The sequence below is a fragment of the Thamnophis sirtalis genome, unplaced genomic scaffold (genome assembly GCF_051295495.1).
Source record: "Thamnophis sirtalis isolate CommonGarterSnake01/CBP01778 unplaced genomic scaffold, rThaSir2_p1.2 scaffold_12, whole genome shotgun sequence".
In the NCBI taxonomy this organism is placed as follows: domain Eukaryota; kingdom Metazoa; phylum Chordata; class Lepidosauria; order Squamata; family Natricidae; genus Thamnophis; species Thamnophis sirtalis.
Window position 1 is genome coordinate 53,798,726 of NW_028261392.1, and position 24,239 is coordinate 53,822,964.

The following is a 24,239-nucleotide window of genomic DNA, read 5'->3' on the forward strand; positions in this document are numbered from 1 at the left end:
AAAAATCTGGACTAGGAAAGAAAACATCTCTATCATGGAAGCTTACTATCAATCTGAGCCAGCAAAACGTGGATTTCAAAAACGAATGTATCAGATTTGAAAGGTGGACATGGACTGCGATATCAGTGAACAAAGGCTAATGGACCAATGACGTGTAATTCTGAGCCACTAATGTTTCACTACAACAGAATTAACAGGAATTGAAGAGAAAGCTACTAATGGTCTGAGTACACCAACAAAGAAGAGTAACATCAAGAATGATTTGCAGACTCAAAAGCAAACTGAGGAAGAAAGAGAGGAAGAGCAATAGCAATAGTTAGACTTATATACCGCTTCATAGGGCTTTCAGCCCTCTCTAAGCGGTTTACAGAGTCAGCATATTGCCCCCAACAACAATCCGGGTCCTCATTTTACCCACCTCGAAAGGATGGAAGGCTGAGTCAACCTTGAGCCTAGTGGGATTTGAACAGCCGAACTGCTGAACTGCAGTCAGCTGAAGTAGCCTGCAGTGCTGCATTTAACCACTGCGCCACCTGCTGAAATGGATGAAGATAAAGAATAAGAAAGCACTGAAGAACAAGCACCAACAGATAGTGCTCAATGAGAAAATAAAGCATCAAATGAAAGATGCTGAAAGAGCACATTTGCCAAAGCTGAACCAAGTGAACCGGAAAGAATTGGGAAATGTACTAAAAAGGTCAATGAGGCTGTGCAAACCATTTGAACCACTACATTAGCTGAAACAAACCAGCTGATGTATGCAGCAGCCTTCATAACCACCAAAGAATTGGGTTTGAAAATACAAAAGAACCAAAGAGGCAAGAAGGGGAAGCCTAAGTGGAAAATTTGGTTGGAATTGAAGAACAAAAAAATTCCATGGAGACTTGAGCCACTTGAAGAACCTAAGGCAGGGTCAGCTAAAGAACAAGCAGGTCAAAAGTAGCCTGAAAGCAAGATATGATTTGGAGAATAAGGAGATTGCGGTAGTAATTAAAAAACTGAAACGGAGGGTTGTTGCCATTGCTGAAAAGATTAAACGGTGTGAAAATCAAGTTATTCAGTTCAAGGAAAACTCACAGTTCAGAGCAAATCAGCAACAGTTTTACAAGAGTTTAGAAAGTGGAGATGGAGTAACAACAAATGAAAAGCCTGATAAAGAAAAAGCTCTGAAATTCTGGAAGAATTTGTGGGAAAACGATAAGAAGCACAACAGAAATGCAAAATGGATCAAGCAGAATGAGGATTCTATTAAAGTGCATAAAATGGAAGATGTGAAAATAACAAAAGAAATGGTGCAAAGGCAGTCAAGAAAAGTGAAGAATTGGAGTGCAACTGCACCAGATGAATTACATGACTTCTGGTTAAAGGCACTTTACAAGAGTGCACGAAAGATTGGCAGCCCAAATGAACCAGATCTTAAAAACACCGGAAAATGATGAATGGATGACAACTGGAAGGACATTTTTGATCCAAAAAGATAAAGAAAAAGGAAAGGACCCTGGAAACTATAGGCCAATCACCTGTTTGCCAGCAACATACAAGCTCCTTACTGGTATCATTGCAAACCAAATTTACGGATACTTGAAAAGAAATGACTTGCTTCCTGTAGAACAGAAAGGATGCTGCAAAAATTCAAGAGGAACAAAGGATCAACTGTTGATTGACAAGCTAATCCTAAAGAATTCAAAGAAAAAACAAACAAACTTGTTCATGGCTTAGATACACTATAAGAAAGCATTTGATTCAGTTCCCCACAGCTGGATCAAGAAATGCCTGAAAATATTTGGCATCAGCAGCAACATACAAAAATTCATGGAAACTTCAATGAACCGCTGGAAAATGAAGATTATGGCTAATGGAGAAGAAGTGGGTTGAACTTAAACGAGGCATTTTCCAGGGTGATTCCCTTTCACCCCTACTTTTTATACTCTCAATGCTACCATTGACAATCATTTTGAAGAAGGTGAGCTGTGGATACGAACTTGCAAAGAAAGGACTGAAAATTTCGCACTTGATGTACATGGGTGATTTGAAGCTGTTTGGTAAAACAAAAGCTGAATTGAATTTATTAATTGAAAGCACAAAAGAATTTAGCCAAGACATTGGTATGCAGTTTGGAATTGACAAATGTGCAACAATGGCAACCAAGGCAGGCAAGGTCCTAGAAGATAATGGAATACAACTTGAGAATAAAGAAATGATAAAGGCAGTAAAACCAGAAGAAGGCTACAAGTACTTGGGGATTTTAGAGGCCTCTGACTTAATGCATAATAAAGTCAAGGAATTAACCTCAGCCAAGTACATTCGACGAATTCACAAGATATTAAAGTCCAAACTGAGTGGAGGAAACATCATAAAAGCCATAAATACCTGGGCTATACCTGTAATTCGATACTCCGCAGAAATAATTGACTGGACCCAGATGGAATTGGACAATTTGGACAGAAACACAAGGAAGCTTACAACAATGAATCATGCTTTGCACCCTAAAAGTGATGTTGACCGATCGTATCTACCAAAGGCAGAGGGTGGTCGAGGACTCCTACAAGTAAAGCAGACTGTGGAAGAAGAAAGACACAGCTTGAATGATTACATCCAGAAAAGTGAAGAACCAATGATTAAGGAAGTAAATAAAGGAGGTCTTTTAAAGACAACTAAGTCAAAAGCTGAATATAAGAAAGAAGTAATTGAGAAGCGAGCTGAAAATTGGGAAAACAAAGCTATGCATAGCCAATACTTGAAAAGTATTGAAGGCAAAGCTGACCAAAAGCTAACTTGGAACTGGTTAAGATCAGGAGCACTGAAAAAAGAAACAGAAGGCTTTATTTTGGCAGCTCAAGAACAAGCCTTAGCCACAAACTGCATGAAGGCAAAAATTCAACATGTTACCACCAACAACAAATGTCGTCTCTGTAATGAGAAAGATGAGACAGTTGACCACTTGATCAGTGGGTGCAGCAAAATTTAATAAACTGACTACCTACAACACCATGACTGTGTTACTAAGATCATTCACTGGATATTGTGCCAAACGTTTGGTTTTTCAGTACAGCAAAAACCACTGGGATCATCATGTTCAGAAGGTTTTAGAGAATGAGAAAGTCAAGATCTTGTGGGACTTCAGAATCCAGACTGACATGCACTTGGCCCACAACACACCTGACATAACAATAGTTGAAAAGAAAAAAAAGTATGGTTCATTGACATTGCAATACCTGGAGATGCACAAATTGAAGATAAACAGCAAGAAAAAATCACAAAGTACCGGACCTGCAAATTGAAGTTGAGCGACTGTGAAAAAAGAAATCGTGTGTTGTCCCGATTGTAATTGGAGCCCTTGCCAGCAATACCTAAAGGGCTACCTCGCTATTTGGAAATTTTAAATTTATCAGACTTGAACATTCTGATTCTACAAAAAACCACCCTACTTGGAACAGCTTATATCCTCCGACGTTACCTTAACAGTTCCCAGGTCCTTGGTTAGGACTCGAGCTGTTGAGCTACCAACCAGCCCCAAAGGCTGTGAATCTCACCAAAGATTAACCACATAATAATAATAATAATAATAATAATAATAATAATAATAATAATAACAACAACAACAACAACAATAATAATAATAATACTCCGCCCTTGCCGGTCCCAAGCCCGGATGAGAAAGGAGGAGGGTTATGGAAACAACAATATCCAGATTCAAATGTTAGTGAACAATGACTAGCAGATCAAAGGCGATTTATTATACGGAATAAAGTGTTTAGTGAAGTTGAACATGAGGAAATTCAGGCAAATTGCAAAACCCAAAAAACAATATCACAAGCGGAAATAACTGATATTCAAGACACAACTAAAGACATTATAGTAGAACTCCCAGAAGAAGCTCTCGAGGAGGAAATAACATCACCACCACTAGAACCAGTTATCACTGAACCAACTGATGAACTAACTCAAAAACAAAAAGAATTGAAGGATAAGATCATGGAGCATTTTCTGCTTAATGAGGAAAGGCAACGTTTACCATCACTAAAAACTGTGCCTAAGAAAATTTTGGCCCCTATCATGAAAATGGTTAATGCAGTGTTTTCAACAATTGAACCGGGATCCATCTTGGAAACAAACCAGTTAATGTACAGCGCAGCTGTAATAGTCACTAATGAACTAGGCATTAAAATTAAAGTACCTAGTCACACAACAGAAAAAGCATTAAAGCCAAAGTGGAAAATCCGTTTAGAACAAAAAATCAAAAAATTAAGGGCAGATGCTAGTAACTTAAAGAACATGCATGAGCAACGGCTTAAAAACAACAAAATCATAGATCAGCTAATCAGACGATATAGATTGGATACAAGAAACATCAATGAAGCTGTAGAGATTGTAAAACAGCAGATAACAGCAACAGCTAGAAAAATTGAAAGATATGAGGCACGAATCATCCAATATAAACAAAATCAGCAATTTCGATCAGACCAACGGCGTTTTTATCAAAGTCTTAATGTGAATGGTGACACCAAAAGTGAAAAACCAGAAAAACAGGCCACAGTTGAATTCTGGAAAGAATTGTGGGAAAATGCAAAGGACTACAACAAGGAAGCAAAGTGGATACATGACTTTGAGAAAAGCATTGGCAACAAACAAATGCAAGTGTTAGAAATAACAACTGAGATGGTCAAAAATCGAGTTAAAAAGGTAAAGAATTGGATATCACCTGGAAAGGACCAATTACATGGTTTCTGGCTCAAATATCTGACCAGTTTACATGCAATATTGGCCAGGCAACTGAATGAAATTTTACAAAAGGGCCAAATTGATGAATGGTTGACAACTGGAAAAACATACTTGATTCAGAAAGATGCAACTAAAGGAACAACACCTGAAAACTACAGACCAATAACATGCTTGCCAACAACCTTCAAATTACTCACAGGCATTATTGCAGATAACATGATGGATTATTTGGAAACAAACAACATCTTGCCAGTAGAGCAAAAAGGCAACAAAAGAAGGAGCAGGGGCACAAAAGATCAGCTTCTAATTGATAAAATGATATTAGAAAATTGTAAGAACAGAAAAACGAACTTGAATATGGTCTGGATTGATTACAAAAAGGCATTTGACTCACTGCCACATAGTTGGATCATAAAATGCTTAGAAACAACTGGCATTAGCAAAAATATTACATCCTTTACTGAAAAGGCGATGAAACAATGGAGAACTGAGTTGGCAGTAGGGAATGAGATCTACGGAATGGTTAATATCAAGTGAGGAATTTTCCAGGGTGATTCACTTTCACCTCTTCTCTTCATCATCGCAATGATCCCACTATCAGTAATCTTAAAAAAAAATGAAATTAGGCTACCAAACAGCCAAAGAAGCTGAAAAAATTTCGCATTTACTATATATGGATGATTTGAAACTCTATGGAAAGTCAGAAATAGAAATCCAATCATTGACAAACACAGTCCGAGTATTCAGCACCGATATTTCAATGCAGTTTGGCATGGAAAAATGCGCCACTGTATCCATAAAAAGGGGCAAAATCACTGCATGTGAGGGAATTGAAATGCCCAATGGCCAATTAATTAAATGCAAAGAAAATGAAGCCTACAAATACTTAGGCATTCTGCAGTTGGATAACATCAAGCATGGAGAAGTAAAAACTATTGTCAGGCGAGAGTACACCAACAGAGTTAGGAAAATTTTGAAATCTAAATTGAATGGTGGAAATACAACCAAGGCCATAAATACCTGGGCAATACCACTTATAAGATACACAGCTGGTATAGTTAACTGGACACAAGCTGATTTGGACCTTTTGGACCGAAAAACCAGGAAACTAATGACAATGCACTACAGTTTACATCCACGTAGTGATACTGATAGACTATATCTGCCCCGAAAATCAGGTGGCAGAGGATTATTACAAGTGAAGCAAACAGTTGAAGAAGAAAAACATGCACTGGCTGATTATTTAAAAGAAAGTCAAGAACATCTATTAATCGAAGTAAAGAACAAAAATCTACTGAAGGCCCAACAGACGAAACAAGAATACAGAAAAGATGTGATAAAATCAAGAATGGAGAGTTGGCAGAACAAAGCACTGCATGGCCAATTTCTGGAAAAAATAAAAGATAAAGTGGACAGTGAACAAACTTGGTTATGGTTAACAACAAGTACATTAAAGAAAGAAACAGAGTCACTAATCCTGGCTGCGCAAAAACAAGCTATCCGCACAAATGCCATTAAGGCCAAAATCGAAAAATCCTCTGATGATGCCAAATGCAGACTTTGCAAAGAAGCTGATGAAACTGTTGATCACATACTCAGCTGCTGTAAAAAAAATCGCGCAGACTGATTATAAATTGCGGCACAATTCAGTAGCACAAATGATCCATTGGAATTTGTGCAAAAATTATAATATTAAAACAGCAACAAACTGGTGGGAACATCAGCCTGAAAAAGTCACCGAAAATCAGATGGTCAAGATCTTGTGGGATTTCTGCATACAAACCGACAAAATACTGGCGCATAATACACCAGACATCACACTGGTTGAGAAAAATAAGGTCACAATCATAGACATCGCAATACCAGGTGATAGCAGGGTCGCTGAGAAGGAACATGAAAAAATCGCAAAATACCAGGACTTAAAAATTGAAATTCAACGACTATGGCACAAACCAGCAGTGGTAGTTCCAGTGGTAATTGGCACACTGGGTGCTATTCCAAAAGCACTGGAATTACATTTAAAACAGTTAAAAATTGACAAAATCACCATCAGTCAAACGCAAAAAGCCGCACTGCTTGGATCTGCACGCATATTACGAAAATACGTTACAACGTCCTAGGCCCCTGGGTGGGGCCCGACTAGTAACCAATGCCAAATCCAGCTAAACAACTGGCCGCTGTGATACAATTGTATAATAATAATAATAAAGAAACATACAATTTATTGACATTGCGGTACCAGGAGATGCCAGAGTCAAAGAAGAATAACTGGAAGAAATCACGAAATACCGCAACCTGTCCATCAAAACTACACAATTATGGATGAAGCATGTAACCTGATACCCACTGTCATCGCGACACTTGGTACCATGTCCAAGAATTTTATAAGATACATCAACAAATTGCAGCTTCCTGCAATAACACCAGCGTAACTACAAAAAACTGTGCTACTTGGAACATCATATATTTTAAGAAGGTACTTGGCTGATTCCTAGGACGCTGGCAGCAAACTCATATCAACCATTAGCACCAGTCAATGGTATTTGTGATGCATTTTTAAATGTTCAGTTGACTGAGTTTCATGTTTAATGAATACATACCTTCCTTAACATTGGTAAGTGGACTAGGAGAAAAAGAGAAGTAGTGTGCATATACTAAAAGCATTTCATTGCTATCTCCTCCTACATCTAAGTCTGGACTATTTCTGCAGAAGGGGGAAAAGAGAATCCATACCATCAGCTGTTGAACTTGAGTTTTCTTAGAAGTCTTATCCATCTGCTGAACTGTTCCTGAGAGACACTGTGCCGTGTGTGAGAGTGTGAGTGTGAGGGTGTGTGTGTATACATGTGGAAGGGATAGTATTTCCATGTGCCGCACACAGTAACAGTAACACCTCTTTTTCAATTCTTCTCCCTTCCCCAAGATTTAGAGATCAAGCAGCACAAGAGCTATTGCTTATATGTCCACACATATATATGAGTAACTAGTGATTGCAAAGAATAGGTGTTGATACTATCTCAGATCACTTGCCTGCATCTTTCATTTGGAATGTACAAAGAAGAGTAGGAACAAAGCATGTTGTGCTGCTCAAGAGACTAAAGCACACAGAGAGCAGAAAGGGCAGCAACTATGTTCTACTTATTTGATCCCTCAGAGTGGTGCTCAGCCTCCGTAACTGGAATAATTTTAGATGGTCAAGAGACTATCAACAATTAGAAAGGAAAAATTATGCCTTCCTGGTACCTAGTGAAATGCAGAAGGCACCAGCTGTCCCTTCAGGACCAGCCCCTTGCTCCAGCTCCCTTTTCAGAGGCATAATAATGACAAATCGGGCCCATTGGCACTGCCAAGAATGGGACACAGAAAGCCTGCAGGTACCTCCACCTCTGGGTCTCCCTCCTGCCCTCCCTACCTCCTCCCCAGCAAAGCAGTGGAGGTTAAGTTCAGTGGGTTAATGCTGCAGTGGACCAAGGAAAACAATGCAAGCCAGCAGATAGAGTGGCCAGCTGTTCTCATGAGAACTAACTGCTAATCCATTCAACTGTGTGGACTCCGTGGGCCTTGAAGGAATGCTACTGCTGCTGCTCCTCTCCCTCTTCTGGTGGGGACAGGGACCAAGGGTGGGGAAGAGGATGGGGAGGATTGTTCAGTTCAGGTGAGCTAGTGTGAAGATGAACCAGCTGCTTCTTGACTGAGTACCTGAGCTGGCTTGCTTGTACATCTGCCTCACCCATTGAGCACTAAGGTTGGATCTGACAGGCCCAGTCCTCGCAGCTGTCCAGCAAAAATAGGTAAGCAGAGGTGGAAGACCGGAGCGAATGGGAAGGCAGCGCCATTCGGCTCAATTGTCTTCCCTTCATTAGCATTATAAGCACAATCTGGCACTTCTGCCCACCTTCCTTGGCACAGCGGAGTGTAGAGGGAAGATAAACTGGATTGCCCCCCCAGGATGCACTGCTCAAGATTCCCTAGAGCAGTGAGTCGGCATCGAGGGGCAGAAGGAAGTCCAACTCCCCACACCTTGGAATTTCATCCAGATCCTCCTTGCGGGCCTGAAGGAGGAGAGCACAGCACATCGTCGGATTATGGTGCAGTCGGACCCTTACCTCGTTTTTTTCGGGGCTGAGTGAATTCCCTGCCTCTGCTGCGGCGCGTTTGAGACGCTTCCAGATGCAATGGAGAAGAGGGGGAAATCGTCCCGACCCACTCCCAGCACAGACAAACGACCTCTGTGGAAAGAATCGCTTCTCCCCCCCCACCTCCCGCCCCACGGCACGCCGGCTTTTCGAGAGGACGCCGGGCAATGTCTCTTGGCCCTACGTTCACGCAAGTAGGGGAGGCGGCGGGAGCGATCGGGGCGAGATTGGCTGCCGCCGCCGCCGCTTGCGCAGGAGGGGCTGCTAGGTTTGAAGATTTGGGGTGGGGGAGAAAAGGAAGTGGCGGGAGGGAGCGTCCGCAGGTGGAGAGGAGGGAAATCGCAGTTTCGGATGACGCCAACGATGGGGAGGGGGCGACAGCTGCGATACGCCCTAGTGAAGGGCAGGAATATCCTTCGGAAAGAATGGGCGAAATATCACGGGAAATAATGGGCATGCCGATAAGGAGACTCCCTTAAAATCAGGATAAGCTGCAAGGAGGTGATAGAACAAAGAATGGATAACCAGGAAAAACAATGAGTAGAAATAATCGCATTGCCCTTTCCTGTGGGCTTTAGATTAATTTCTGCCCTTTATCTAATATGGTTTTAATGAGTTTTATTCAACATTTAATTTTGAAAAGTACTGATATTTTCTCACTAGTCTGAAAAAGTAAACGACCGACGGAAGGATGGTCCCTGGCACCCGAGGAAATAGAATGGTAGGCCTTAAAATGCAATATTGCCCCCATTAATTATTGTATTATTGCGCCTCCTGCTGTAGAACTTGGAGCCACTTTTAAATTATAGTTTTAATTACTATTCTCTGGGTTTTATTTTTCTTAGAACTAAACTAAGCATCATTTTGATGGAAAGGTTGAATAATAATATTAATTGCAATTTCCATCTATTAAATACTAATAAGACAATTTGTACATTAACATAATAAATTTTAACTATTTCAAGTCTTCTTTTTAAGGATTTTCTGATCCAAAATCGGATATTTCCTCCCATTCTTCTCCCTTGTGAGAACTGAAGAGAAATTTCCTGACAGTTAGAACAATTAATCAGTGGAACAGAAGTTGCCTCCAGAAGTTGTGAATGGCCCAACACTGGAAGTCTTTAAGAAAATGTTGGATAGCCATTTGCCTGGAACGGTATAGAGTTTCCTGCCTAGGCAGGGGGTTGGACTAGAAGACCTCTAAGGTCCCTTCCAACTCTGCTATTGTATTATATTGTATTGTGTATTGTGTGCACACATAAAGGTTTGATTCCTGCTCTCTCATGCCAAATCAAAAGTAGTTTAAATTTCCAGTAGACTTCCCTGGTAACCAGTGCACCTCAGTTTTCAAGTTCCAAGGCACTACCAGAAAGACCTTTGAATAATTGCATTATCTCTTTTATTCATAACCCTTTCTTGTTTTTTCAGTAACTTCTCTATTTCCTTAAAAGAGACAGAGAAAGGGAGATAAAGATAATAGCTGCAGGTTGGCTTTTGACTAGTGGCACTAGAGTTGATCATCTAGAAGCACTACACCTCTTTGGTACTTTCTGCTTCTCATGGGCTACAATTGCTCAAAATATATTGATTGGAGCAAACTTGCATACAGCCAAATTCGGGTATGTTTCTCTTCCCTCCTGCTTTTCCAAGTTCTGATTTATGGCAGTTGGTTAATTAAAATTTCCCACACCGGCAAGATTAGGTTATCAGTTGTTACTAAGGAGATGGTGCTTTTTTCTTGATGTTTCTCCCTTGTTGCATTCCTGTTCTCATTAATTGGCGTTGCTTAAGATATGTTAGTTAAAAGACACTCGGACTAAGCAAATCTTCACGCTCCTAGACTCCTTTAAAAACAAACTTTTCAATTCCAAAACCAAATTTAGAGTTTGTGTTTAAGTGGGTTGTGCTTAAGTGTGTTTGTCACTTCTCTTCTTTCTCCTTTCTGTCCAAATTATTTCAAGGAAATGGCTCTCTTTGGGGCTAATGATTCAACCCTCCATTTTTTCCTTCTTTCTTTTTGCAACAATCCCGAAAAATGGATTTAAGATAAAGACAAGAGAACAAGTGAAGGGTTTGCTTGTGATTGGTTTAATTATTAATAGACTTTTTGAAAGTTTTAAATTTGATTAAAATGTTTTATTTTCACAGGAACTAAATCTGAGCTGGATTTTAATTTATGTTTTGGAGATGAGCACTTGATTTCTAAAGTATATAAAATGTTTCTCAAGATGAATATAGAAAATGACTGTAAGGTAAAATGTGCAAAAAAATGGTATAATGTAATGCTAAGTAAATGGCAGAATATATGGACGAATAGACTAAAATATACATTAAATTATAGTTTGAAAGAAAACTTTTATAAAATCATGTATCGTTGGTATTTGACCCCAGATAGATTAGCAAAAATGTATAAAGGGATTTCTAATAAATGCTGGAAATGTAATCAAAATCCAGATTCATTTTATCATATGGGATGGTCTTGCAAATATGTGAAAACATACTGGATAAACATAACAATACATATTTAAGATGCAAATATTAATGAAACCTGAAGCTTTTCTTTTAGGTATGATGGACTAGGCAATTTAAAAACAATTTGGAGTGCTATTCCTTCACATGAGGATGGCTGCAAGAATTGTACTTGCAACACTTACTAGAGGTTAAGTTAGAAGAACAAGTTAAAGGAACTATGATAGCTTGGGGAAATTTTTTTGGCATGTGAATGAACTAGAGAAGTGGCAGAAATTGTGGTCCCAAAATTACAAAATGGCAATGTCAACAGCATATAAAGAAAATTTGTATAAGATGTTTTACAGGTGGCATCTAACCCCAACGAGAATAGCAAGAATGTTCAAGAATAAATCAGAAAAGTGTTAGAAATGTCATCAAACACCGGGTTCATATTACCATATGTGGTGGACTTGCGCAGAAGCTAAATGATATTGGACTAAGATCCACATGTGGTTGGAGAAAATGACAAAAAAAAAAAGGAAAAACTTTAAACCAGAGACTTTTTTATTGGGAATTATACCAGAAATATACAACAAAGATTTGAAATATTTGTTGTAAATGTTTTAACAGCAGCTAGAATTGTATTTGCAAAAAATTGGAAAAATGAGAAAATACCAACGCAGGAGGAAATTATCCAAAAAATAATGGAATGTGCGGAAATGAGTAAATTGACATTTGAAATTAGAGAACAAGAAGATGAACAATTTTATAAGGTTTGGGATTTGTTTTATCAATGGTTAGATAAAAAATCATGGTAATGGAAAATATTGAAGATTTTTTTATATTTTTAGAATAATAGAATGATATATGGGTGACAGGTAGGATTGTGGAATGTGTTGTTGTCATTCTTTTCTAGAAGACCAAGGTCATCTTTTGTCTCTGCACTTTTACACCTGACCGGAAGCAGCTGGGTAGAGATGACAGCGTGGAAGAAGATTGGACCATGTGATGGATTTGTGGGTGTGGGGACAAGATCATGAACTTTTAACTGGGTGGAATCCCAGAAAGCTCTTTAGAATTGGGATTTCACAGATGTGCTAAGATGTCTGATTTATTAAATTGGAACTTTAAGGATCGTTTTGCCTTGGACTCTGATTTAATTCTACATGATACTTGGAACGCTGACACCCATTTTCAGCCTCCGCATGCCCCATTTTGGCCCACTTGGAACAGGCCAAAAATGGGACATGTGGAGGCTGAAAATGGGATGAGCGGAGGCAAAAAATGAGGTACATGGAAGCAGTGATGGCCGGTAGCAATCCTTGCAGCCTGGAACAGCTGCTAGGCGGTATTCCGGGAGGCAGATCCAACTACCAATCAGTTGCTCGTGCTAAATCAGGCTGTACTGAAGCTGACCAGGCTGTTTCCTGTTTGCTGCAAGGAGGCAAATTTCTTGGAGGCAGATTTTTTTTTCTTGTTTTCCTCCCCAAAAGCTATGTATGTCTTATAGTCTGGAGCATCTCATAGTCCAAAAAATACAGTAGGTTACAGGAAAGGTATTTCAAAATGGATCTTCTTTGCATACTCAGCTTAAAGATATATTTTAAATAATCACAGAACAACAGATGTGCTATTGTTTATGCCTGAGGCTTAAAAGTAATTACAGTGCTTTTAGACATACAAAAAAATATAGATGAGACAATTGGTTTTTGTCATCAAATCATACTCCCTGCTGAGTGCAAGTTTTCAGATTAAAGTGCCCTTGGCAGATGGTTGTGTAGTTTCTGCTTGAACACATCACATAAAAAGAAGCACACTGCTTGTCAGTAATTGGTTCCACTATTGAATGGATCCCGTTAAAAATGTTTACTAACATTCAATCAGTACTGGAATTTAAAAGCACTATTTTATATCCTGCTGCCTGCATTGACAGAGAATAGTTCTTGAGTATCTTCTATGCCACAATCTACTTCTTGTAGACCATAACCTACTTCTTGGTAAGTTAGAAAAAAGTATGATAGATAGCATCACCATCAGATGGATTTGTAACTGGCTACCAAACTGTACTCAATGAGTAGCCCTTAATGGTATTACATCTACATGGAGGGAAGTAAGCAGTGGGGTACCATAAGTTACCACCTTAGGCCCAGTGTGTCAGGGTTCCAAGTAACAGCTCATAGGAAATCATTCCAAGGCAGGGTTCCTCAAAGTACAGATTTATTAGGCATGTCACATTGACACAGCTGGTGAAAACCCAAATCTGAAGTCCCCTGGGTTTTCCCCACACAGTTCAAATCCAAAGTTCTTCTCCACATTACACATAACCATTGCTTGCCCCAATCAGATCTCTCTCCTCTTCCTAGATGCCTCTCATCCACCCTCCACCAGGTGCTGGTGAGACGGTCCTTGGTTCCCAGGAGAATGTTATTTTGGCTAGATATCACCCTCTGCTATCTCTACTCCCTTTCCCATAGCTTCAGTGAACCTCACTATGGTAAACCTGAATGCTCTTCAAAGATGGCTCCAGGATTGACAGGCTGCCCCTCCTCATGCAAAGAGGACATCCTAAAAAAGGGAACACCATAGAAAATTAAACTGACACCCCCCCACACATACTCCACCTCCCCGACCTCTCCCAGATGGCTCCTTAGGTTTCTGTGGGTATTACCATGGAACTGCCTGACTAACCTGTCTGCTTTCACATCCCAGCTCTTAACCCAGGTGGCCTCAGACAGGGGGTAGCCCTTCCAGTGGACTAAATACTGTAGCCGATCCTTATGTAGGCGTGAATCCAAAATTTTCTTCACTTCATAGTGGGTCTCTCCTTGTACTAACATAGGCTTTAGTGCTGCCTGGTCAACTGGCCTCAGCTGGGATCCTACTGCCGGCTTTAACAAGCTGTTATGAAAGACCAGATACATTTTCCCTAGCAGGCATGGGAGGCTAAGCTGAATGGTTACAGGGTTTATCACTTTCACAATCAGAAATGGCCCCAGGAATTTAGGTCCTAGCTTACTACTTGGAAACCTCAGCCTCAAGAACTTCATTGACAGGTATACTTTGTCACCAACTTGGAAAGGAGGTTGGAGGGAGTGGTGCTTGTCAGCTTGTGTTTTATAGGTTTTCACTGCTTCCACTAAAGCTCATTTGGTATTCTCTCCCACCCTTCTTCAGGGATTCCATACAGTTGCTCAGGGACATGGATGTTGGTGGCTCCGTGGGTAGCTCTGGCATGGGGACAAACTCCAATCTGCAATGGGGTCAGGCTGTTGCTGCTATGCACAACATTATTGTAAGCCACATGCGAAAAGGGCAGCAGCTCTGCCCATTTAGATTGCTGGTAATCCACCTAGCACCTCAAGTATTGCTCTACCAGGGCATTCATCTGTTCTGCAGCCCCATTTGTGCTCAGATGAGCACAATCAGATCCTGGGTGGACCCTATGGCTCTCAGGAACTTCCTCCAGAACTTCACAATGAATTGGATGCCCCTGTCAGAGATAACCCTGCAGGGACAGATCTGTTTTATAAATATCTAAGCAAACTTCTTGGCCAAGGGCAAGCCTTCGCAAGCGGTGAAATGGGCTTGCTTCGAGAATAAGTCAATCACAATCCAAATGACTGTGTTCCCGGGGGTTTGATTATAAATTCCATGGCAATTTATTCGCATGGCTGGATTGGCTCTGCCACTTGGTGAAGAAGGCCAGGGGGTTTCCCTGGCCTCTTCATGGCAGTGCAAGTAGCACAACTTTTTGTATAGTCCTCAATGTCCTTTTTCATTTTCGGCCACCAAAACTGCCATGTAGTTGGTGCAGAGTTTTTAGCTAGCTGAAATGTCCCGCCTGTTTGGGGTCATGGCTGCGCTGCAGAATTTGGAATCTCAGGCCAGTGGGGATGTACAGCTTAGTCCCCTTCTAAGACAATCCATATTTCAGGGTTAGGACATCTTGGTTGTCATTGAACCAGGGGTCCATGGAGAGGGCAGCCTTCAGTGCCGCTGTTATCTGGTCTCCTCCAGTGGGTGGCTGTTGGACCCACCTGACTTGCTTGGAGAATTTTTGGGGCACCTTTAGTGACTCTAGGTTTTTGTGATCAGTCCAGATCTTGAATGGCACTTTACTCCCTTCTGGGAAATGTCACCAGGTGAGGAGAACCCAGCTTCTTTCTCCCACACCACCCATTGCCTCTCAGTGTCAGTGAGTTTTTGGGAGGTGTAAGCACAGGGTTGTAGCTGTCACTGGGGGTTTACTTGGAACAGCACAGTTGCTAGGGCCACATCTCTGGCATCTTCTTGGATCACAAATGGGTGCCTGAAATTGGTTCCTCGGCTAATCATTTTGTTAGGGTCTTGAAAGCTCAATGGCAATTTAGGGTCCAGGATAAGGGCTGACTGGGCTTCAGTTTGGGACTCCCTCCTGTTTTTAACAGTTCCATGAGGGGGATTGCCACCTCAACAAAAGCAAGGATGAACTGTCTGTAGAAGTTAACAAACTTGAGGAAGCTCTAGAGCTGCTTGCGGGTAGACACTCAGTAGTCTAGGTATGTCTTGTGGAACTTGCATTTTAACAGCTGTAAAGCTTAGCCGTAAGGAGTTTCTTAAGGACTTGGCACACTAGTTTGACTTGTTCCTGTATGGTCTCACTGAAAATGAGAATGTCGTCCAAGTATATGAGGACCCCTTTGTAGAGGTGATCATGCAGCACCTCACTGATTAGCTGCATGGAGACTGGGGGGGGGGGGCTCCTTGTAATCCAAATGACATTACTTTAAACTGGAAGCTGCCCACTCATCTTTCTTTAATGTGGACTCTGTAGTATGCCTCCTGTAGGTCAAGTTTGGTGAACACTTTCTTCGCTAGATGGGCTAGCATGTACTTCATTAAGGTATTTAAAGGAGGTCTGTGAGGAAGAAAAGGTTAATAATCCTTCTCTATCCCATATTTAAGCATTCAGTGATGGTTTTCCAGAGGAAGAACTTTGAATATGTCAATGCTGAATTTGTTAATTTCATGCCATTTCTCTCGCCTGCTGAGATTATTTTGAATTCTATTTCTGCTTCCTAGCTACCCTACCCAATTATTTGATAAGGATGCTTTCCAATTTTGCATTCAAATAATTAAAATATCAATTGTCACGCCATTCAGCCAACATTTGGCAAGCTTGATAATCAGCGTGTCAAGTAGTACATCAAAATCTTTATTGAAGGAGGAGGAGCCAACATCGCAACATTACATTGTGCAGATTTGACTGTCCGAATCCGCTGATGACACTTTTGCCCCTGGATGGTCCCAAAGAGACGGTGACCGGGAAGACAAGACCTTGCTGGTTGCAGGGACATCGCAAAGTCCCTGATCAACCCAAGGGAAGTGCTTCCAACTGGCGACAAACAGGCAGCCTCCCCCAGCTGACATAGTTGGACACGGCTCTAGGAAGAGAGAAATGAAAGTGTTTCCACCTGGTGAGGTTTTTTTTCTTTTCTTTTAGAAGATTGCCCTAAGAAACTCTTTTCTTAAACTTAATTAGTCTATTAAGCAAGAACAAAGTGGCGTATTTAATCCCTATTAGACTTCCTTAGAAAGTGTTTTGTTCTTGCCTGTAATCTTTTGTGGATTGAGTGATTTCAACACTTCCGTTTTTTCCCGCTTGAGGTGAAGGGATCTTTTTTTCCCTATTTCCCTTTACTACTTTAACTTTTTTGGCTTAAATTAAAACTCTTTTTACTTTAATAAATTTCTTCTACTTGTTATAATATTATATTAAAGATACTTAAGGAAAGAGGTTTTAAAAGAGTCGAATCTGCCACTTGGAAGCCCAAGTCTGAAGCTTCTTTTCCTTTGCTGTTGTAACAATGTTTCCTTTGTCCACTCTTATCTGACTATACTAACTGTTCAACAGAAGGGTTTGGAACATCGCTTTAAAACCTGATAAAGACCCAAGGTCACAAATAGTGGTGTGTGGAAAATATTTTGACAAGAATTGGAAAAGGAAAGAAAAACTTTAGAACCCTTCTTCTTTGAAAACCATAAAAGAACATTTGTCTAAAATAAAAATAGATATATTCTTCAAAATCTGTGACAGGCTAGAGTGGCAGATAGTACCAAATTCTTCTTGCTTTTTCTTTATATTCCTTACTCTAAAAAATGGAGCAATACTCAGATGAAGAAAACCTGTTGATTCAAAACATTTTGGCTGGACTTCAAAACATCTCAGAAGGACTTGAGAGATTTGACAAGAAATGGGACAGACTATGGGGTATCACAAAAAAAGATGAGGGTGTTATAGCCCCAGAAATTAAAGAAGTGAATGAAAATACAGAAAACAAAGATAAGAACTCAGATGAACTTATAAATGGAGCAAACGTGAGTGAAAGTGGAAAGAAGGGAAGCTGGAAAAGTGACTTTGATAATTTGGTGTTCCACCCCAAACTCCAAGATGTAGGAGAAAAAGAAAGAGCGAAAAAGATGGAGTTAATAAGACAAATCTATTCAGAAACAAACCTGACAACCAAAGTTAAGCTTACATTAACAACAACTCAAGGGCAACAAAACCACGAGAGATTGTTTAAGCCTCAAAGTGCGGAGAGAAGTCTTAAACCCTGGAAAGGTTCTGGATACAGAATTGACACAACAACTGGCGAGAGATGAAAGACCATTTTGTTACTGGAAAGATACTGGTTAATAATGCCAATTGATGGAAAAAAGCTAGTTAATTTTTGATGATTATTAAGTAGAGATTTTAGTACCTTATAGACTGTTTTAGATTACCATTGAATGTTTATCCATTAGCATAAATTTACTATGATACTAATAGAGAAATAATAACCCTAGTTAGGATAAATAACCAGGTCATAGAAATGCTAATGTACATTCTGGGTGATTAAGTAGAAATGTTAATATCTCTTAGATTGTCTTAGATGTCTAATGTTTATTTTCTTAGCACATAATTAACTAATTTGGGGTTGACGCAAAAGTCCTATAAATCTTATTAATAAATCATTGTTTAAAGACGGTTATAAAGTTATAATATTGTGTGGGCCTGGAGAGGAGAGGTGAGATAATCAGTAAACAACTCTTAGTAAACTACAATAATAACAATGAAATGTTAATGGACAATATTTAATGATACATATAGGTGTGTTACCGGGGGGGGGGGGGGGGATGCTTAGATATCTTACTTAACCGAATTAATTTTAGAACATGTCATAAAGGTACAATAGTATTGGAGATCTATTGAAATTGCAAATGAATGCCAGTAGATGGTTGTGTCTTCTAATATAAATGATTCTAGATAAAAACATGTTTAAACAATGGTAACCAAATGAGAATTATGGTACAGGGATAGTAAAATACATAACTTTTCTTTCTTGACTTAAAATTACAACATGATTTGAATGACGTATATGTAAGGACTGTGGAAGAAACGCATGGAATATATTTGTAACCAATTGATACGCTTTCAACAAGATGTAACGAAAGATGATTTTTTTCTTTTTTCTTTTTGTTTAACTAAAATAAAAAAATTTCTAAAAAACAAATCTTTATTGAAGATGGTACTAAATATACAGCATTCTCATACTTACACACCTCTTGTCCAAATATTCAGTATGATAGTTTAGTTTAGTGAAGTGTAGGGTAGTGTTAAATCTGTTCTAGCTAAACTGAAACTGGGCACCAACACTTAACTATCTGAGAAGATAAAATAATTTTAAAAGATGTGAATATTAGTTTCCTCTTAATTAAGAGCCTTGAGGTAACATGTAGTACACTTAAGACATATTCTTTTTTTCAAAATGAGAGGGTGCATAGTAAGCATAAAGGACCAGCAGCTGCATTCAGAAGACAGAAATAAATGCCAAAAATGGGTGAAGCAATTTCAAGCAATCCCAAAGTGTTCTTTCAAAAGTGGTGAACTTTGTCAACTTCTGCACTTATTCTTGCTTTTTGTGTTTTCATTGGTGGGATGAAAAGCACTTGCCCAAGTTTATTTGCTGCTTTATGAATCTTCTGCCTATCTCCCTCTTGTTGCTGCTTTAACTGTGCCTTCAATCTTGCTTCTTTCTTTTTTAGAAAACTGATCAGATCACTGGCAGTGATTCCTTCACTGGCTTTGGTAGGTGCTGCTGTTCCAATTGCATCCATTTTACTGTCCTTTAAACACTTTTTTCTATAAACGAGTCTATATGGACCATGCAACATATTGCTTCCACAGGTACTATTATTGCACTTAAGGTCAGAGAATTTCAGCTCCACAATTTCTTGTACTTTCCTTACAGCCATGCAGAAATCTTCCACTCCTTTTTCTTGCCTTGTTCTGATCTATAAAAAGGAAATTATAATTAGATTGGTAAATGTAGACTGTACAAGTGCAAAGATGGCATAGACACATCAGGACTACCCCAGTGGTAGGTTCCGGGTGGTAGGCCGGTATGGGCGTACCAGTGCCTGCTGGGAGCAGCAGGCACCATTCCTTTACGGTGCTTCGGAGGGCCCACCCGCCCACCTGTGTTCCTTAGCTGTATTTGACCCAACCGGGTCTTGAGGCCGTTAAGGACTGGATGAGAGCTAACAAACTGGTACTCAACCCGGACAAGACCGAGTGGCTGTTGTGTTTCCCTCCCAACAATTTGACCAACGTTCCATCACTCAGGCTGGGGGGTCAAAATTTATACCCCTCAGACAGGGTCCGCAACTTGGGAGTCCTCCTGGATCCACAGCTGACTTTTGACCATCATTTGTCAGCTGTGACCAGGGGGGCATTTGCCCAGGTTCGCCTGGTACGCATTCGCTGGCTGGGGAATTCTGGGAGTTGAAGTCCAGACATCTTCAAGTGGCCAAGGTTGAGAAACACTGGCATAGAAAAAGGCATTAACATCAAATCACAACTTTTTGTTTTTTCATGATAATATGAACAAGCCATTTCTATAAAGATCTTCAAGTACTTATGTTCTTTTCTTTAATCAAAGTAGTCACTTTTGCCATTCCAACCAACTCCATCAAAGTCTGTAACCATTCGTCCATGTTAGGAATCGAAGTGTCCTTCCATTTTTGTGCATATAATAGTAATGCTGCTGTCAACATACATAGTAACAAAGTTCCAATTTTTTCCTCCAGGCCTTTTTCCATTAGACCCAAAATAAAGAATTATGGTTTCAGATTTATCGCCATTTTCAAATTTTCTGTATTAAAATATGAAGCATATTCAAATTTTTTGCCTTCTCACATATTAACAATAGATGATAAAAGTCCCTTCTTTACTTTTACACTTCCAATGTTCATCTGACATACCTTTATACATCTTAGATAGCTTATCAAGTGTTAAATACCAATGATACATCATCTTAGAAATTTTCTTTTACATTATAATTGAATGTAAATTTTAAACCCTTCACCCATATATTTTCCCATTGTTCAAGCATCACATTATATCCAGAAGTCCTTGCACACTGAATTAAACAATGTTTTATATATTCATTTTCCAAATTCAATTTCAATAACATTTCATAGATCTTAACAATAATATGTCCATCATTTCCACATAATAAAATTTCCAATTCATTTTTAACAAAGTCAAATCCATAGCACTTTTTATCCAGTTTAAATCTTTCTTTCAGCTGTTGATAAATAAACCAATGGCAAACATAACCTTTTGATTCAAGTTCTTCTCTCAGCTTTAATATTGTGTCACCTGAGTTAAAAGATAAGATTTTGCCATATGTCAACCAGTTTGGCTTTGCCACCATTTCTTTCTGGGAAGTAGTCTTAAATAGCAGTTGTCAACCTTTCTATGTGCTCTGATGTGATGGTCTGTTCTAGTTGTTCCTTGAGAGTTGACATAGTGTGCTGATATTTGTTTAATCTAAGATATGCATCTGTGCCCATGAGCCATATTGTTTTTTGCCCATTTTCTAGAGCTATTTTCTATCCAGCCGTGTAGTTTATTGAAGGTTTGTATTGGAAACTAATAAGTGTCAAAATATTGGAATTTTGTAAATTCATTTTCAACATTTATACTATATATGTATACTGTATCAATTGTGTGTGTGTGTGTGTGTGTGTGTGTACATATATGTATGTTTGATACACACATTTGGTAATGCCAGTAAGTCACAATCTTAAATATATGCAAATGTATTCTTTCAATACCCAGTTGTATCTGTCCGCCCCATGCCAAGTCAGCGAAGCGGTAGAAGTGATGTGCCAGTGCCTGGAAGCTGTCAGGGTCTGGATGGGAGTAAACAAGCTGGCACTCAATCCAGACAAGACCGAGTGGCTATTGATGTTGCCCCCCAAGGATGGACCAGATATTCCATCTCTCAGCCTGGGGGGTGAAACCCTTCACCCCTCAGAGAGGGTCCGCAACTTGGGTGTCCTCCTGGATTCGCAGCTGACATTAGAATACCATCTGTCGGCTGTGACCAGGGGGGCTTTTGCCCAGGTTCGCCTGGTGCACCAGTTGCGGCCCTACCTGGACCGGGAGGCACTTCAAATGGTCACTCATGCTCTCGTCACCTCTAGGCTTGATTACTGCCATGCGCTTTACATGGGGCTGCCCCTGAAGAGTGTTCGGAGACTACAATTGGTCCAGAATGCGGCCGCGCGAGCGATATCGGGTGTACCTGGATACACCCATGTTACTCCTATCCTCCGCGAGCTGCACTGGCTTCCCATCGGTCTCCGAACGTGCTTCAAAGTGCTGGTTATTACCTTTAAAGCCCTACATGGCTTGGGACCTGGATATCTGCGGGACCGCCTCCTGCCACATACCTCCCAACGACCCATAAGATCTCACAGGCTGGGCCTCCTTCGGGTATCGTCGACCGGGCAATGCCGGTTGGCGACTACTTGGGGGAGGGCTTTCTCTGTAGCTGCTCCGGCCCTGTGGAACGATCTACCCGCAGAGATCCGGACCCTTCCCACTCTCTCGGCCTTCCAGAAAGCCACTAAAACCTGGCTGTTCCGGCAGGCCTGGGGCTGTTGACCCCAAAATACGGTCCAGCCCCATTTAGAACGGAGTGTATGGTGGGTTGTTTTTAAATCTATCTTTTCTTTTCCCTGTATTTTATTTTTGATTTTATTTCTGTATTGTAAGCCGCCCGGAGTCTTACGGGATTGGGCAGCATATAAATGTTATTAAATTCAAATTCATTAGCAAAAACCATAACTTAAACTTCCCACCCAGAAGGTTAAAAACAAATTAACATTAGAGGTTGAAAAAGAGGAAGTCTTAATCCCAACTGGGATTTCTAACAGGTCTTACCTTTCCATAGCAAGCCTGTTTCCTGAGGGTTATATGCTCACACAACTCCTGGCACAGACTCAGAAGGTCTTTCTTACATTTGTCAACTTCTTCTATAATTCTGGTAACACCATGGCATGCCAGATCAAAACCTGGCAAAAGACAGTCCTTGTAACACATAGTCTGGTTTTGGGTATCTTCTATTACCATATCCAAAACAGTCTCCTGTGAGGGAGGAGGAAAGTTCCAAAGCTCTATTAAGTTTTCATAACTATGATCTGCAACAGAAATTCAATGCCTCATTTACTCTACAAAATGTAAAGTACACCTAGTTCTACCTGAAGATTATACTGGACAAACATTTATAAATTACAGTATATGGTATTCTTAAATAGAATAGATTCAACTAGAAAATACTGAAAAACGAACGTTACTAGAACAAAGCTGTCCCCAACAATATTAATATTACAATTAATCTTATTAGATTATAGTTCAAAACATAGATGTGTATCATATCCAGAATTTGGGTTTCTTCCTGCAAAAAGTCTTTATTTAGCTTTACAGGATTTCAAAATTAGAACAGAGCTTTATCCATATGGATAGAATTTATGTAGTTAAGAATTTCATTCTGTGATTTATGATTTGCTTAAAGCTTAATCATGATTTTCAGGCTTTTAAAACAATATAATTATATGTCACACAATTGATATCAAGAGCAAGCACAGGTAGTCCTCGACTTACAACAGTTCATTTAATGACTGTTCAAAGTTACAACTTCACTGAAAAAAGAAACTTGGCAACTGATTCAGTGGTGAGATTCCATTTTTTTTTACTACCGGTTCTGTGGGCGTGGCATGTTGGGTGTGGCATGGTTTGGTGGGTGTGGCTTCATGGGCATGGCAGGGGAAGGATATTGTAAAATCTCCATTTCCTCCCGACCAGCTGGGACTTGGGAGGCAGAGAATAGATGGGGGCAAGGCCAGTCAGAGATGGTATTTACCGGTTCTCCAAACTACTCAAAATTTCCATTACCGGTTCTCTAGAGCTGGTCAGAACCTGTTGAAAACCACCTCTGAACTGATTCCTATTTATGACCTTTGCAGTGTCTTGGGATCATGTGATCAGCTTTTACGATCTTCTGACAAGCAAAATCAAGAAGGGAAGTCAGACTCACTTAACAACTGTGCTACTAACTTAACAACTGTCATGATTAACTTAACAATTGGGGCAAGGAAAGTTGTAAAATAGGGCAAAACTCATTTAACAAATATCTCCCTTAATAACATAAATGTTGGGCTCAGCTGTGGTCCTAAGTCAAGGACTATCTATAATCCAATCCTCTGTACATCTCTGTCTTAGCATAATATATGTAAAGTATACATAACATATGCTAACTCTATTATGGGAAGTACTTGACATACATCTCTGTCTTAGAGTCTTCAGACTAGTTTACTCTAAAACTTAAACCAAGTATTTGATTAATTTGACTGTGGTCTCCATGACTCACCAACTACAACCAAGTACAGAACAGGAAGGTAGATCGGCAGGCAAAAAAGAACTATCCTTACAGCACATGCAATCACCCAGAAATCTGATTTCCGTATCGAGCTCCTATGGTCCTTCCATTTATACACAAATCAAATACTAATTACCTAGAAAATTTCCATTTTAGCAACCAAATTTAAGATCCTTAAAAT

General features: G+C 39.9%; 1 protein-coding gene across 2 annotated transcripts in view; it reads right to left on the minus strand.

Annotated features, from left to right (window-relative positions):
* The window catches only part of TEDC1 (tubulin epsilon and delta complex 1), a 69,306-nt gene that overhangs the window by 24,607 nt on the left and 20,460 nt on the right, over positions 1–24,239 (minus strand). Inside the window, exons 7-8 of one of the 2 annotated variants that reach the window (XM_087726598.1) lie at positions 22,564–22,767; positions 18,840–19,622 (exon numbers count right to left, since the gene is read on the minus strand). In XM_087726598.1, the coding sequence (XP_087582724.1) occupies positions 19,203–19,622; positions 22,564–22,767 (624 nt within the window). In that variant the 3' untranslated portion in view covers positions 18,840–19,202. Of the gene's footprint in view, positions 1–18,839; positions 19,623–22,563; positions 22,768–24,239 lie in introns of those variants that run through there. The other variant, XM_087726599.1, reaches the window with a different exon arrangement.